The following is a 16230-nucleotide window of genomic DNA, read 5'->3' on the forward strand; positions in this document are numbered from 1 at the left end:
AATGGCTGCACCCATTTACATTTCTATCAACAGTGCATGAAGGTTGCTTTTTCTCCAACACTTGCTATTTCTTTTCATTCTTGCTGTTCGGACAGGTGTGAGGTGATAACTCATAGTGGTTCTGATTTGCATGTCCCTGATTATTAATGACAACAAGCATCTTTTCATGTGTCTGTCTGTATTTCTTCTTCGAGGAAATGTCTGCTCAGGTCCTCTCCTCAATTTTTTTAAATGGATTGTTTGTTTTCTTTGACGTTGAATTGTATGAGTTCTTTATATATTCTGAGTATTAACCCTTTATCAGATATATGATTTGCAAATATCTTCTCCCTTTCACTAGGTTGCCTTTCTGTTTTGTTGGTGGTTTCTTTTGCTATATGCAAAGCTTTTTATTTTGGTGTAGTCCATGTAGTTTTTCTTTTGGTTTACTTGCCTGAGAAGACGTATCTAGAAAAATGTTGCTCTGGCTGATGTCAGAGAAATTACTGTGTTCTCTTCTAGGAGTTTTACGGTTTCAAGTCTCACAGGTCTTTCGTCCATTTTGAGTTTATTTTTGTATGAGTATAAGAAAGTGGTCCTGTTTCATTCTTTTGCAGGTAGCTGTCCAGTTTTCCCAACATCATTTGTTGAAGAGACTGCTTATTCCCCCATTGTATGTTCTTGCCTCTCTTGTCATAGATTGGCCATAAAAGCATGGATATATTTCTGGGACTTCTATTCTGTTCCATCAATCTATGTGTCTATTTTTATGACAGTACCAGACTGTTTTGATTACTACAGCTTTGTACTATATCTTGACCAGTTTGATCCATACTTAAAGCTCTCTGTCCCACCTGCTCTTCTTATGATTTGTGCATGGCTATTTTATATAAACAGGATATCAAATTCACAGTTCTCCTTCTTTCATCTTCACTTCCTTCCAGGCGCACAGAAAAGACACAGAGACTGCCTGCCCATGAGAAGAGAGACATTTGCTTTTTTACTGAAAAACGTGCAGGAGAGGATGCACTGCTGGTAAAAGCACATTGTATGAGGACCTCTAGAAAAGGAGGAAGTTATAAAGCCTGTAACAGGCTTTAAGTACATCAAGAGAAGCTGGAAAACAGTTATGGGCTAAGAGGGGAGAACAAAGTCAACAGGGGCCACAGTGGACCGCCAGCTTTTGCTTTTTTAAAAAGCAGTAGCCAATACACAGGACCCCGCACCATCTTTTTGTTATGTCTTTTCTGATCAAACTGTTGCCAAGAAGCTGCTATATGTATATAGACGCCACACAGGCCCTTGAGCTTAGAAACCAAACCTAACTACAGTATATACTGTGTTTCCCTGAAACTAGGAACCCCTCAGTTCTAAGATGTACCATTATTTTATTAAACCCTAGAAAGAAAAATGCTACCAATTAAACTATGACATGATTTCTTATTACTTAGAAAGTTCATTTTATTTTTATTGAAAGAGCTCTTTTAGACATATTCAGACATATATTTTTATAATGCATCACTCTTGGGCACTTATAAAAAAGAAAAAGAAAAGTGAAATGAATTGGTTAAGGCAATGACAACCAGGTCATCTGGCTGAAAGCAATTGTAAAATGCCACTGATTTGGAAAGTACATCCCAGTTTCAGAAATGTTAAAATCTGAAGGGGAAAAAAAAGGTGCATCAGAGAATCACTAAAATGCTATATCATGTCTTGCTCAGTGACAAAAATTGAGAAAGGACAAGGTAATTGTTCACAAGATAACTGCTACAAAGACATTCCACTGATTAAAAAATGCATTCATACAGAGGGAAAAAGTTGAGATTATTAAACTCAAGAAAGACAAAAGTAGAAAAGGGATTTAATAATGATCTTTAAGGACATCAGAGTCCTGTTCCCAAAAAGCAGTGATTTCCAACTGTTTTTTTTTTAATTTACCTTTTTTTAGCAGCAGGACCTCTTTTTGAAATATTATCTTACAAGCTAATATACCAGAGTAATACCATACTTTCATATGGTATCATCCTACAAGATAATAATGCCAGAGTATGGAGCTGTTCTGGTTAGAAGAAAAGCATCATCCTAGACATGGCTGGGAGATTGCAGGGCTCAGGACCAGCTGAGATTCTCATCTGGAGAGTAGACACCACCTCTACCCACTCTCTATGACAGCTCCAACACATGACAAAGGTCTAAATCATGGCATTAATCAATGAAATATTCACTGTGGTTTGTAAGATATGAAGCCTTTTGGGTACCTGCGTGGCTCAGTCTGTTAAGCATCTGCCTTTGGCTCAGGTTATGATCCCAGAATCCTGGGATAGAGCCCTGGCATCAGCATCGGCTCCCTGCTCAGCAGGAAATTGGCTTCTCCCTCTGCCCCTACCCCCCACCACCACTCCAGTGCATACACTCTCTCTCTTGGAAAATAAATAAATAAAATCTTTAAAAATATATAAAGCCTTTCTAGGTGGTCATTATACAAATACTAATCAAGCACAGAGGGATTTGGGTGACCTTCATGAAGCAATTTCCTACGTACAAGATTTGAGACCCTGAAGTGATTGCCAAAGGATGGGATGAGAACTTCTCATCAGTCACAAAAGGAGTTTCTACCACCACAAGGGAATGAGTCACATCCCCCCTCCATCCCAACTAAGGCCTGTTCTAGCTCTAGAGGACTCTCCCTGTCTTCAGCACTGGTCTCCTCAAATGCAAGCCTGATATGGCTGTTTGGACAGCTTTGGCTCTTGCCCCACGCCCAGCCAAACCCACAGCAGGCAGTTTATTGCACCCACTGTCTGCCAAAACAAATCCAATCTTGCAACAAATTAGCAAGTCACATATACCCTTACTGAAGATGTGGAGACACATAGGCCACTTGGCAAAGCTTAAAATCCCATCAGACAGCTCTCCATCTCCATGTATCTTCCTGTCATTTTCTCTATTCCTTTTCTCAATACTGCTTATAAAATACCCTTATTAGTCAAAGAAATGCAATCCAGTCTCCAACCTTGCACATTCCCCAGCATGGCAGCTCTGTGTCATCTGGTCACCAGAGCATCCTTTGGGAATACCATCCACTGCCACCTCTTGTCCCCCATCTAAACCACACAGTTCAGCAAACCCAACCCACTCTCCTAGAAGGACAAGGTTCACCTTGCCACTAAAAAAAATAATGTTTTCACCATTTAGCCATATCAACACACAAACAACTTACAGATTAATAAATCAGGATGATTAAAGAAAGCTAATTTCCCCGGATACAGTTATAAGACTAAAGTAATTGCTCCACTGACAACTAAGGTAGGTTAGGCTGGGCTGGCTGGGGAGGTGTCCCCTCCTTTGCCCCTTATGCTGTCAGTTAGCTCTGTAGGGCAAGCTTTTAGTGAAGGGGGACAGTCAATCCAGGAATAAGAGAACATTTCTTCAGATAAGGGCACTCTGTTGCTCTAAGCTCCAACTCAAATTCCAGCCTATTTCTCAAACCTGGGATTTATCAGAAGTGAGGAAAGTCAACTCCGCAATCTCCTTTTACTCTTTACACATAGGAACCATAGAAGAAAGGTTTCCTTTAACAGATGGCTTTTCAATGGAGTAGCATTCTATGACAGGAAAAAATGATGTATGGAAGTAAAGCTATTCCACATTCAGAAGAACATGATTTTCTGGCCATAGGCACAAAACTGCTGATCTGACCCAATGATTACCAAGTCAGAGGGCTTCCCAAGCATCAGAAAATTCACAGGGAAGCCTAATGTTCATCCCTCTGCCCTTCCTCCACAAACCAATCTCATGAAGGATTTGTAAAAAGAAGGCAGGTCAGTCAGCAATGTCCTATACAATTTCAGAGCTGGACAAGAGTTCGGATAGGGAAACTGAGGCCTTATAAGGTTAAGTGAGATGATGAAGGGCACAGAATCCTCCTGGACAGAGTCAGGGTTAGACCCTAATCCCACAACATGGTCAAAACCTTAAATTTTTTTAAATGTCACTTGAATTTCAGAGACACATTTCCCTTCTTACCAGAATTACTTCAAAAATGAGTGAGATCAGTTTGCTCTCTTCCACAAGTCTGTCAAAAAAAAAAAAAAAAAAAAGGTAAACACACATTAGATAGCTCATATTTAAACTGCCCTGATCAGGAGTACCGCAGTCCCATGTTTTACTGCTTAAATTTTTTGAGTGAGAACCAGATGATTAAATACTCATTTTTAACACATTTAACTATATCCATTAAGTACAAGAAATATGGGGCTCTTGGCAAGCGACTATTAGCTTAGCCTTACTGATCTGTAGCAAGTATAACCTCAAATACATTGACATTAATAAATGTAAAAATTAATTAAAACTCACAGTCATTATAATTATAAAGACTTTGAGAATAGGCAATGACAGCTGAAATCATGTGACCAACCCTCACCGCACAGTTAAATTATAAGTGTGCCACTCACAATCTTTCATATATGCCTCATTAGCTATCTTCTCAGCATTAATGAATGAATGTATAATAATTTTTAATCTTTTACTTAAAAAAAAAAAAAAGAGTAGGCCCCAATCACCCAATAGACTTTGGGAATTTTCTCTCATCGAAACTAGTTATGTTATTATTATCTATTATATTATCTATTGTGCCAAGTTTTTTTTCACACCATTGAAGAGAAAAAGGCTTCAACCATCCTTACTAAAAACAATACTTCATTTTCTAAATATTCCTTCAGTCCAGGGCAGTCAACTTGTTTCTGTAAAGGGTCAGATGGCCAAGATTTTAGGCTTTGGTGGGCCATGCGCTCTCTACAGTGACTGCTTAACTCTGTCACTATAATGTAAAAGTAGGCATAAATTATACATAAATGAATAGGCATGGCTATGTTCCAATAAAATTTTATTTACAAAAACAGGTATGTGCCGTATTTGGCCCATAAGCTATAATTTGCTGATTCCTGGTTCTATTTTAAAAATAAACCAGATTCCTTCATTTTATTAGTGTTGAGTTCATATGATAAATGAAAGCACTTAAGATAATCATGCTGCCTTCATTGTGGGTATTATAGTTTGTCTATTTCACAGAAGATGCCAGGAGCATAGGAAAGGAATTTATCATCTAGCCCCCCTAGAGCTTGTCTGCCTATGATAATACACTGATAAAAGAAAAGCCTATGAGACTTACCAAAAAGAGATCTCAGTGTTTATAAATACGTGTTAAGGGAAAGTAAGGCACAGGGAGGAGTCCCAAAGACTGGAGTGAGTACTTAGTGCCTCAGTATCTAGCAGAAATAAATGTAATTATTTCTGTAGTTTTAATATCTTAGGGGATAAGGTTTTGACTATAAATATTAAATTTATTTATAAATATTAAATTTATAAATATTACAAATATTAAATTTATTTATTCACTTTCTGAGGCAACTGAAGGCTTGGATGTGAGGCCGAATCTCCTTACACCATGTCTGGGCAGGATGGGAAATGCATAGACTCAAGACTGAGCACGACCTCCGGCCAGCACATTTCCAGGCTTCTTCCTTGGCTCCCAAGATGTTGACCACACTTTCCCTGAATTTATCTTTTTAAATTTTTATGACATATATTTTTAATTAGTCCTGGGCTGAAATAGCCAAGCACATACATCTGAGAGTTGCCCAAGCTCCCAAGCCAAGAAAGTCCTGGGAGCATGGGCTCCACTTTTCTCCAATGGTACCCAGAGGTGAGACCTGCTTCTTCTATACTCTCACCCCAACATTCAGATCCAGAAGCATCCACTCACAACACTAGTGCCCTCATGACAGTACTTTTAAATATACTCTACTGCTAGGACATGACTATAGAAACTACTATAATTTGTTCTGATGAATTAACTAGTCTTTCTCCAGTCTTCTCTGCATGAAGAGCAGGCTGGCCTGGACTACCTCTTCATGCCCCTTCAACTCCCAGTTCTAGCATGCCAGGTCTCACATGTTTCTGAATACCACCAAGCAAAACAGTTATTCCCTGATTGGACGGACATGATTCAGAACCATGTCTGGCAAATAAAAAGGGAGCTCGAGCTAAATAAAAGCACTTTAAGTTTAAACACACACATACACACACACACACACACACACACACACACACACACACACCCCATTTCTATGAACTTTTCTGCGGCTCATGAACTAAATGTAAATTCAAAAAAAAAAAAAAAACCAAACAAACAAAACAAAAACAACTCTCTAAAGCAAGTACAGAACAAAAGTTGCTGCAAATATTTATGACAATCTCAGGCAGTGTTTTTCCAGACTGTGGCAAGTGGCCAATAAGTGTGCAATGACATGAGTTCACTGATTAGCATTTTTTTTCCTTTAAGATTTTATTTATTCATGTGAGAGAAAGAGCAGAGACACACACACACACACACACACACACAGAGAGAGAGAGAGAGAGAGCACATGGACAGTGGGGAGGGACAGTGGGAGAGGGAGAAGCAGGATCCCCACTGAACAGAGAGCCTACATGGGACACAATCCTATGAACCGAGCCAAAGGCAGACACTCAACCAAGTGAACCACCCAGGCACCCTGACTAGCATTTTCTTAATTAAAAATAATAAAATAAGAATATCCAAAGCTGTCACTCATAGTATGGTTCTGTAACATTTTTGTTTCAGTTTTAGCCCTATAGATGCATACTTGGTAGTGACATAAAATACATTTTTTTTATGTGGGTTATAGTTAGACATCTGAAATCCAGAGATTTTAGATTGCTTTAGAGACAATATTTGCCTCCCATGTACTCTTCACCTTTGATTTTTAAAACTGTCTCCTTATTTTAACCACCTCCTCTCATACCACTATAGTGGTACCAATTAGTGGCTCCGGTCTCCAGTGATCAAACCCTTGAGGTGCTCTGAGTAATGGAGCAATCTTCTTGGAGCTCTCTTCCTTTGATTTGCACTCTGGAGAGCAGCCCTGGCGCTTAGGCCTCTGTAGAGCAAGAAGGACGAGGCTTACCTCCAAAGAAAGCTGATGTGGCAGTCTCAGGCACTTGTTCAGGCCGTAAGTCTTAAATCATCAGAGTAGACTTTTGCAAAAGGCTATCTTATTTTGGGGCTCTGTTTGGCAGTTGGCCACCATGATTTTAAATCACCAGTATCATTTTACTACATGAGCCTGTTATATCCTACATTCTAAAATAATAAAAATTATAGACAGCCTGAGGACAGGAAGTAAGAAGATTTATCTGTTTTTTTTAAAATCAAAAAAAACCCAAAAAGAGATCTTTCTGAAATTATCCCTAATCTTCAAAGGACTGCGAAGATAGTAACTATAACACAGTATACTTTTCTTTATGTTAACCATCCAAGCACACTGTTTTTAAGTAATTCCAGATGAAAACTGAAATATTCTGCCCTCTCTGAATCCCAAATGTAGTTCATGGGACCACTTGATATAGTGGTTCTTTTTTTTTTTTTTTGGAGAGGGAGGTCTTCTTTGTTTTGTTTCTTCCCCTTAACAGTACAATTTAATAATAGATTGTATGGGGTTAAAGAGTTTTCCTTACAAAATTTTGATTCAGAAGATTTTCTGGGATTTCCTTTATCTGTGATCTATATTATTAACAAAGAGGCTGTTGTTTGAATTAGAACATTTTGAATAAACTTACATCTTTAGGATACATTATTTGGCATTTTAACTCCCTCCTGTGCCTAAAGTAATTGTCACTCTTAGTGTTGGGAAAGTTTCTTTGGTAAAATTTTTTTTGTTTTTTCTTTTTGTTTTGTTTTGTTTTTTGTTGTTGTTTTTTTGAGAAAGAGAATGCCCACCAGTGATGGGTGGAGGGAAGACAGGGAGGGGGAAAAGCAGACTCCCTGCTGAGCAGGAGCTGGATCCCAGGACCCTGGGATCATGACCTGAGCCAAAGGCAGACACTTAACCAACTGAGCCACCCAGGCACCCCAGTTTTGGGAAACTTTTTAGAAGTTTTATTTACTGATGCATGACAATTCAGACTAAATATAAAGTCTAGCAGCAGTTAGATATAAATGACTAAACACAATTTAGGTAGGAAAAGTAGGAAGAGGGAGAGTTCTCTGATTCTGTTCAGAGAGCTACTGAAATGAGAAGAAATTAATTTCGAACCATTGTTGGCATTTTTTTTAACTTTCTTTTGAAACATAAAGACTATCTTGGGATGAACCAAGAACAAGAACTTAAAAAAAAAAAAGTAACTAAATAAAGTCCCTTGACCTACCCTACCATACTGCTATTTATTCAGAGAAAAGAGGAGCCAGGAGCAGGAGGAGGTCCATGGAGGGGAAGGAAAGGATCTCTGCCCGCTCTGGGCTCAGGTTTGCAAGACAAAGAAAGCAGCCCCAACTATGATTAAATGGGTCTAAGGCGGAACCAGGTTTGGTCACAGAACTGTCATGTCTGCTTGCTAGCTTGCTTGAAGTTTTTATCTGCCCACCAGAGGTAGGGACGCAAGCACGAGAAGCCAAGAGGTCCCCACCAAGGGCTTTTCCATCCATTATCTCTGCATGTCAACAATTCACATTGTCATACTGATCTTATTTATTGTTGCAGACTTTTTTTCCTGAAAACTATCTCAGTACTCAAATTATGACTAACCCTATTGAGCATTTGCCATGGGCTACTCTTATGAGCTCAAAATCTGTGTGTTCAAATTTGGGAGTCAAATGGCTTTACAGACACGCTGAACAGCAACCAGAGTTAATTAACTTCTAGCACAGATAAGGGAACTGAACTGGAAAAAGGCCAGCGAGCCCAGGCTGGGGAGAAGAGGTGTTTCACCAGCACTGAAGGAATTGGCCATTTAAAGTAAAGCGCGCCTACATGGAAAGGGTGAGCAGGAGGAACGGTGCAGCCGGAGTAGTAAAAGGACAATGTGAAAGATGGAGCAGAATGATGCAAACTTGAACTCCGTGCCAAGTCTGGGTTTTACGTACAGGTTACAGGGAGTTGATGAAGGATTTTAAGCAGAAGAATGACGTATAGGATTTGCTGTTCAAACTCTAATCTGAGAGCAATGCGAGCAATGACCGGGGGAAGGAGTATAGTCCAGAACATTCCTACTCAAAGAACGGACTACAGACCAGAGCCAGCCTGCAAACTGTCACAGGTCTGTGACAAGACAACTATCCAAATCTGAAAAAGTAAGTTTTTGCCTGTTGGGTCTAATGATAAGAAATCTGAACTTTGCAGCAGTTTAAAACATGACCCCACTGAACTATGATGAAAAATGGGATATTTGCACAGCTTCAAGATAGTTCCCCACAAAGATACCTACATGGCAGAAATGTGGCAGACACCACCTTAACCAATAGAGCACGTTCCACATCACCAGAAATAAGATGACATCAAATATACATTCTGATATCAAGCACTGAGGAGGACACACCATTGCTCCTGAGGTACTTTTTCCAAAACTACAAACCTCGATCTAATCATGAAAAAAATGCTACTCAGATTGAGTGGCATCTTACAAAGTAACTTCCCAATGCAATTCTAAAGTGTTAAAGCCAGGGCCTCTGGGAGGCTCAGTTGGTTAAGCATTTGCCTTCAGTTCAGGTCCCAGGATCAAGCCCCACGTCTGGCTCCCTGCTCAGCAGGGAGTCGGCTTCTCTCTCTCCCTCTGCTCCTCCCCCTGCTCCTTCTCTCACTCTCTCAAATAAATAAGTAAATAAAATCTTTTAAAAAAATTTAAAAGCCATAAAAGACAAGAGTGAGGAGCTGTCCCCAACTTAGGGGGACTCCTACTAGAGAGAAGACTAAATGTAATGTGGGACCCCAGATCAGACTCAGGACTAGAAAAAGCAGCAAAAACTGGCAAAACTTGAAAAGATCTGCAGGTTAGTTAATATGATTATATCAGTGTTAATTTCCTGGGTTTTAATAACAGTGCTGTTGTTCTGTAAGATGTTGACATTCGTGGAAGCTGGGTGAAAGGCATACACAAATTCTTTGTACTAATTCTGTAATTGTTCTGTAAGCCCAAAATTATCTCAATATTAAAAGTCTTTTGATGTATGCTTTGTTTGTTTGGGTTGTCTTGTGTTGTGGTTCCCAAATCTTTAACTCTCCTCTCCGAGAAGTGGGATCTATGTTTGCTCCCCATGAGTCTAGGCAGGTTTGTAATGGCTTTGACCAACAGTGTAGTCACTGCACGACCTCTGCTTACATTCTGAGTGCATTTTCTAGATTTCAGTTTTATAACATCTTACAAATTATGTATTCTTGTTATCTGTTGCTGCATAACAAACTACCCCAAACTTAAGTGTCATAAAGCAATAACTATATTATGATGCTAACAACTTCTTTGGATCATGGATTTGGACAGAGCACACGGAGGATGACCTGTCCTTGCTCTCTGATGTCTGTTCCCCGACGTCAGCTGGGAAGACACAAAAGCTGGGGGTGACTAGAACAGCTGAGGGGTTGGAAGCATTGGCAGGCTTCTTCACTCACGTGTCACAGGGGGTGACTCAAGGAAGCCTCAGTTAATTCTGCCCACTGGATCACCTGCTGTTACCCTCTCCAAGTGGCCTAGCCTCTCACAGCATGGCAGACGGGTGCCAAGAGGGAGCATTCCTAGACAACCAGGTGAAACTGCCCAGGCTCACATAGTATCATTTTCACGGCATTCTAGATGGTTACAAGCCAGTCTTTAAGGTCAGCTTAGCCTCAGGTGGAGGAGAAATGGTCATCTCCTGATGGTGGGAGTTGAGGAAGAGCATGTGAGATGGGAGAGACTTCTGTAGCCATCTCCGTAAGACTCAGTCTGCCCCGGCATTAGTCCACAACACACAAATTTTAAAAATGGTTTCTTCACCACAGATAGTGTGAGTAACATTAGTTTAGAGCCAGAGAGAACAGTTAACAGTTAATAGAACAGTTAATAGTTAATAGGCTACAACAGCAATCCAAAGGAGTCGTAACTGGGGCCTCGTATTTGATTTCTTTTGCTGAATAACAAATCAGCACAAACTCAGTGGCTTAAAGCAATACCCATTCATTGATTCAAAGTCCTGTAGGTCAGAAGCCTAGCTCAGCACGACTAGGGGATCCCTCAGAGCGCCATAGATCTGGAACTAAGGTGTCAACGGTGCTAACTTCCCCTTGGGATACTGGGGATGAGAGGCTGTGTTTTCTTTTTCCTTTTTTTAAGATTTATTTATCTGAGAGTGAGTGAGCACAAGAAGGAGAAGGGCAAAGGGAGAAGCAGACTCCCCGCTGAGCATGGAGCCAGATGTGGGACTCAATCCCAGGACCCTGGGATCATGACCTGAGCCGAAGGCATATGTTTAACTGACTGAGCCACCCAGGCACCCCAGAGGATGTGTTTTCAACCACTCCTTCTTGTTTACAGAGTTCAGTTCCTTGCAGTTGCAGGACTGATGCCCCTCTTTCCTTGTTGGCTACCAGGCACGAGTCCCTCTAAGATCCTACACACCGCTCACATCCATGGTCCATGGACTCCTCTACCTGAAAGACCAGCAAAAGAGAACTCTCCTCCATGTCAAATCCTCGAGATTCAAATCTCTTTGACTTCCAAGACTCTGACCTCTGGGCCAGATTGAAATGACTCCTATGAGTAAGACCCACCCTGATGATCTCCATATTTTAAGGTCAACTAGTTCGGGACCTTAATTACATCTGCAATGCCCCTTCACAATAACACTAAATTACTGTTTCACTGAGTACCTGGGAGAAAGAGTGTATACACCTGCTGGGAACCTTGAAGCTCACCTGGAAATTCCATCCACTCCAGTGTCACCTCATCCTTGTTTCCTTTTTTAAGGAATAATTCAAATTTAGTTCTTCAAATAAGCTTCCTCTGGTCAACTTATGTAGAAGCCCTAAATAGATGCTAGACTTTTTAAAACTTCAACAATGTTGGTTAGGAGTTTGAAACTGAGCACTAGACTACAAACAAAGCTTTTTCATTTCTTATGACTTATATAATTTGCCAGCGTAGTGGACTAATACCAGTCATTTTAAATTTAAAAAAAAAAAAACTCTAACATCAAGTTGAATTCAAATTACTGGCCCAGTGAATCAGCTTCAAAAAGAAATAGTTTCATAATGTATAGCTATGGCATGATATTATGTCTAGCCTGAAAGCAAGACTCTTTGTAATGTTTCTCCTTGAAATGTTTGCCCTTGCCTGCAATGCTTGCTAACCCTCTTGCACAGAACTGCAGAAGTCTTACCAATAGAGGTACACATCTAAGGAGATACTTTTCACAGGAAAAGGGCAGGGTTGAAATTTTAACAGCTCTAGCACAGAACATTTTTAGATTGGGCCATTTTACAAGGATCTATAGAGTCCTTCGTATGGGAAGTGTTATACCTCTTCCTTGAAGAAGTTTATACCCCAGTGAGCAAAAAACATATACAATATAAAAATAACTTACTTCAACTTATAAAGCGAACTGCTTCATTTCCTGAGAAAGTCTCAAAATTAAGTTTTAGAATACAATGCTATACCAGAATGCACCTCCCAAGTACAGAATCCCCCATTGCCCCAAAGAGCATGAAAAAGATACAAATTTCAGTAAGAAACTATGGCTAATCAAAAAGCAAGTGTTTTCTAGGGGCTCCTGGGTGGCTCAGTGGGTTGGGCCACTGCCTTCGGCTCAGGTCGTGATCTCGGGGTCCTGGGATCGAGTCCCGCATCGGGCTCTCTGCTCAGCAGGGAGCCTACTTCCCTCTCTCTCTCTCTGCCTGCCTCTCTGTCTACTTGTGATTTCTCTCTGTCAAATAAATAAATAAAATCTTTAAAAAAAAAAAGCAAGTGTTTTCTAAGAGAAAGAATATTTATATAGGAATTTTTAAACTGTATGTACATATGTTCCATATGTACAAAATGCTTTTGTACCCATTACCTCAACAAATACCCAGTACAGGCCTGCGACGACCCACATCTGTTGAACAAGGCCCCAGCCTGTTTCTATAACAGAAAGGACAGCCGGTGAGATGGAGGAGCCGGACTCCAGAGGCTCTCCACACAGTACGTGGACCTCACGTACAAAATCTTCCTGACTCCTTCTAATTCCGAGTGCTATAAGGTGTCTGAAAGTCACATTTTGTCCAGGGCCTTACACTCACTGTCCCTGCACAGGCAACAACATTCTTGTTCACCAACCAAGGGCTTTTGGCCCCTCATAACACCCTTTCTGTTCTGCCTAGGTCCTGGGCCTTTACCCTCTTATCTTTCTGAACACTGTGGCTCTGTAGCTGGTCTCTTTTCTGTAGTAATTCTTTGAATCCTTGGCACTCTCCCCAGGACATGGTTCTGTTCTGGTCACATAGCTCCACATTCACACTCCAGGTGAGAAGCATGTTGCTTCTTGCACCAGAGCTGGGAGGGGACTGAACGGAAGGGGGTGGGCGAAAACACTATAAGTAAGACAAGAAAGATAAAAGGACTGGCAAGAGCACAAAGCAGAGACAAGTCCCCGGAGGACCACCAGATTTCACACGCGGCCAGCATCTCCTTTTCCCCTATAGACATGAGCCCAACACTAGGGAAGAGCAATTGTATAAGAGATAATCCTTAAATTCTTTTCAAATTAATGTACCTGCTTATATTCTATGATCCCTTGTCCTATTACTTAATGAAATGCAAGAGAATTTTTAAATTACTTGAAGTCAGGCTAAGATCTCTTTTCTTTCACACACTCATTAATATCTACTGGGTACCCATTACATGCCATGCCTTGAGCTAAGTTAAAGCTACAACAAGTACTTTGAAGGGGGCGCCTGTCTAGCTCAGTTGGTAAACTGAATGACTTTTGATCTTGGGTTGTAAGTTCAAGCCCCACATTGGGTGTAAAGTTTACTTAAAATCTTGTAAAAGAAAAAAAAAAGTACAGAAGGGACATTGGAAATACAGTTGACCCTTGAATAACACAGTAAGTAAGGATACTGACACCTGCATAGTTGAAAAATCCATGTGTAACTTCTGACTCCCCCAGAACTTAACTAGTAATAGCCTACTGTTGATCTGAAACCTTACTGATAACATAAACAGCCCATTACCACATACTTTGTATGTTATATAATTATATACTCTATTCTTACAATAAAGTAAGCTAGAGAAAAAAATGTTAAGGAAAGCATAAGGAAGAGAAAATGCATTTACAATACTGTACTGTATTTATCGGAAAAAAATCCGCATATGAGTGGGCCTATGCGGTTCAAACCCATGTTGTTCAAGAGTCAGCTATAGACTTTTCTGAGGAGCATAACAAAGTCTTTGAATTGAAACCTACAATGACAATAGTAGTAAACAGAGACCGCACAATTACTGTGTGGAACATGTTCCCAAGGCTGCACATGTGGTAATTCACCAGATTCTAACAAAGAAAACGAAAATCCCCCGTGCCTGCCTGACTTGAGCCATGTGTCAGCCAAAGATGGTTGCGCTCAGGGTAGGACAAAAGTTGGAGGGAGCCCCAGCATGGGGGACCAGCAGAGGCACTGAATGCTGTGGGCAAAACAAGATATATATTATTGAAAATATATTATTGAAATGAACCACATGATAAGTGGTTAAGTCCTCCAAGGAGGACTTAATCTTCAATATCATAACTAGAAAAATTAACCAACTCCCAGAAGCAGAAAGGAATCTGCTTTAACATTGATCAACATATGTTGGACTTAACGTTGGTCTCTGTGGTCTAATAGCAAATAGTCTTTTTTGACGCGTCTTAAATGTGACAAAGGCTTGTATAGCGGCTGGCTTACCAATGGCAATGATCCCATTTTTGATTGCAGACTTATTTTACGAAGATTTTGTAAGTTTACCTTTGTATACAGGTGATTTGAACTGTGAAACCTGTACCATAACACAGTGTGGACTAGTTGGTCTTGTTTTGGGTTGTCTGTACACTGTTATCTTGGCTATACCTGTGAACTGTGGCCTAGCAGCCAGGTATGAGTCAGCCCCTCTACCAGGGAAAGGAAACTTCTTAACTTACTGGACTAGAATTTCTAAGCCTGTCTTTAGAAAGATGTTATTTTCCGTTTTGCTCTAGACTATGTTTGCATCATACCTTGGATCTAGACAATATAAACTAATTATAAAGGCCCTTCAGTTACCTGAACCTGGCCTAGAAATTCAGTGACTGTTAAACAAACGTGTACACAAAAATAAAATTATAATGTATGAAAAAAAATCCTAGGAGTCAGTTCAGATGATGATGTTGATGAATTTTGTTTGTTTCACATGAGAAACTGAGACATGAGGAAGTAAACTGGTCAAGTGACAAGGAGGACAGCTCAGATTACACCCCACAGTATAGGTATTACCTAAGCTGAATCTTGAAAGAAGAGTAGGTTATTGACAGGCAGAGAATGGATGAAGCAGGAGGAGGAAAAGGAGGACAGGTAGGGATGAATTATGTCCTGGGTAAAGGGAACAACAGCATGACAAAGGGCAAAATTGGAATGGGCTCATTATAGGCAATGAAAAGCAAGTGAACAGGCACATTTGCTGTAGTAGTAGAAGTAGTAAAGGGAAGATAATTAAAGATCAGGCTGGAGGAATAAACTGGGGCAGATCACAAGAGATCTTACTATAGCTATGCCAAGGAGCTTAAACTTTATCCTCTGGGTGGGGACTGGTAAATTCCAGGCTTCCTACTGGTCACCTATTATTTCTATGGCCCACAAGCTACAAATGGCTGTTATGTTTCTAAATAGTTGGGGAAAAAATCAAAAGAATATTTCATGACATATGAAACTGCATGAAATTCAAATTTCAGTTTTCATAAATAAAGTTTAACTGAAACACAGCCATGCTCGTTCATTTACATACTGTCTCTGGTTGCTTTTACACTGCAATGCCAGGGCTGAGTAGCTGCAACAGAGCCCATATGGCCAGTAATGCCTGAAATATTTACTATCTGGTCTTTTAGAGAAAGCTTGCCAAGCCCTACTCTAGGTAACTAGGAGCTGCTAAGCGGCTGATTAGGCGAAATGGTATCGTTATAAGCTTTATAGTTTTACAACGATTATTCAGGCCAGAGTGAAGAGGATGAACTGGAAATAAAAAGGACTGGGAATAGGGGCTCCTGGGTGGCTCAGTGGGTTAAATCCTCTGCCTTCAGCTCAGGTCATGATCCTGCGGTCCTGGAGCCCTGCATCGGGCTCTCTGCTCAGCGGGGAGCCTGCTTCCCCTCTCTCTCTGCCTGCTTCTCTACCTACTTGTGATCTCTGTCTGTTAAATAAATAAATAAAATCTTTAAAAAAA

At 40.4% G+C, this 16230-nt stretch overlaps 1 protein-coding gene and 1 pseudogene across 2 annotated transcripts in view; one reads left to right on the forward strand and one right to left on the reverse strand.

The window, feature by feature from the left end:
- Positions 1-16230, reverse strand: part of ULK4 (unc-51 like kinase 4) — a 628848-nt gene that overhangs the window by 333782 nt on the left and 278836 nt on the right. For both annotated transcript variants that reach the window (XM_032312841.1, XM_032312747.1), the window contains exon 31: positions 4006-4054. In XM_032312841.1, the coding sequence (XP_032168732.1) occupies positions 4006-4054 (49 nt within the window). The remainder of the gene's footprint in view (positions 1-4005; positions 4055-16230) is intronic.
- Positions 14393-15108, forward strand: LOC116567161 (annotated as a pseudogene).

The sequence above is a fragment of the Mustela erminea genome, chromosome 1 (assembly GCF_009829155.1).
Source record: "Mustela erminea isolate mMusErm1 chromosome 1, mMusErm1.Pri, whole genome shotgun sequence".
Lineage (NCBI taxonomy): Eukaryota > Metazoa > Chordata > Mammalia > Carnivora > Mustelidae > Mustela > Mustela erminea.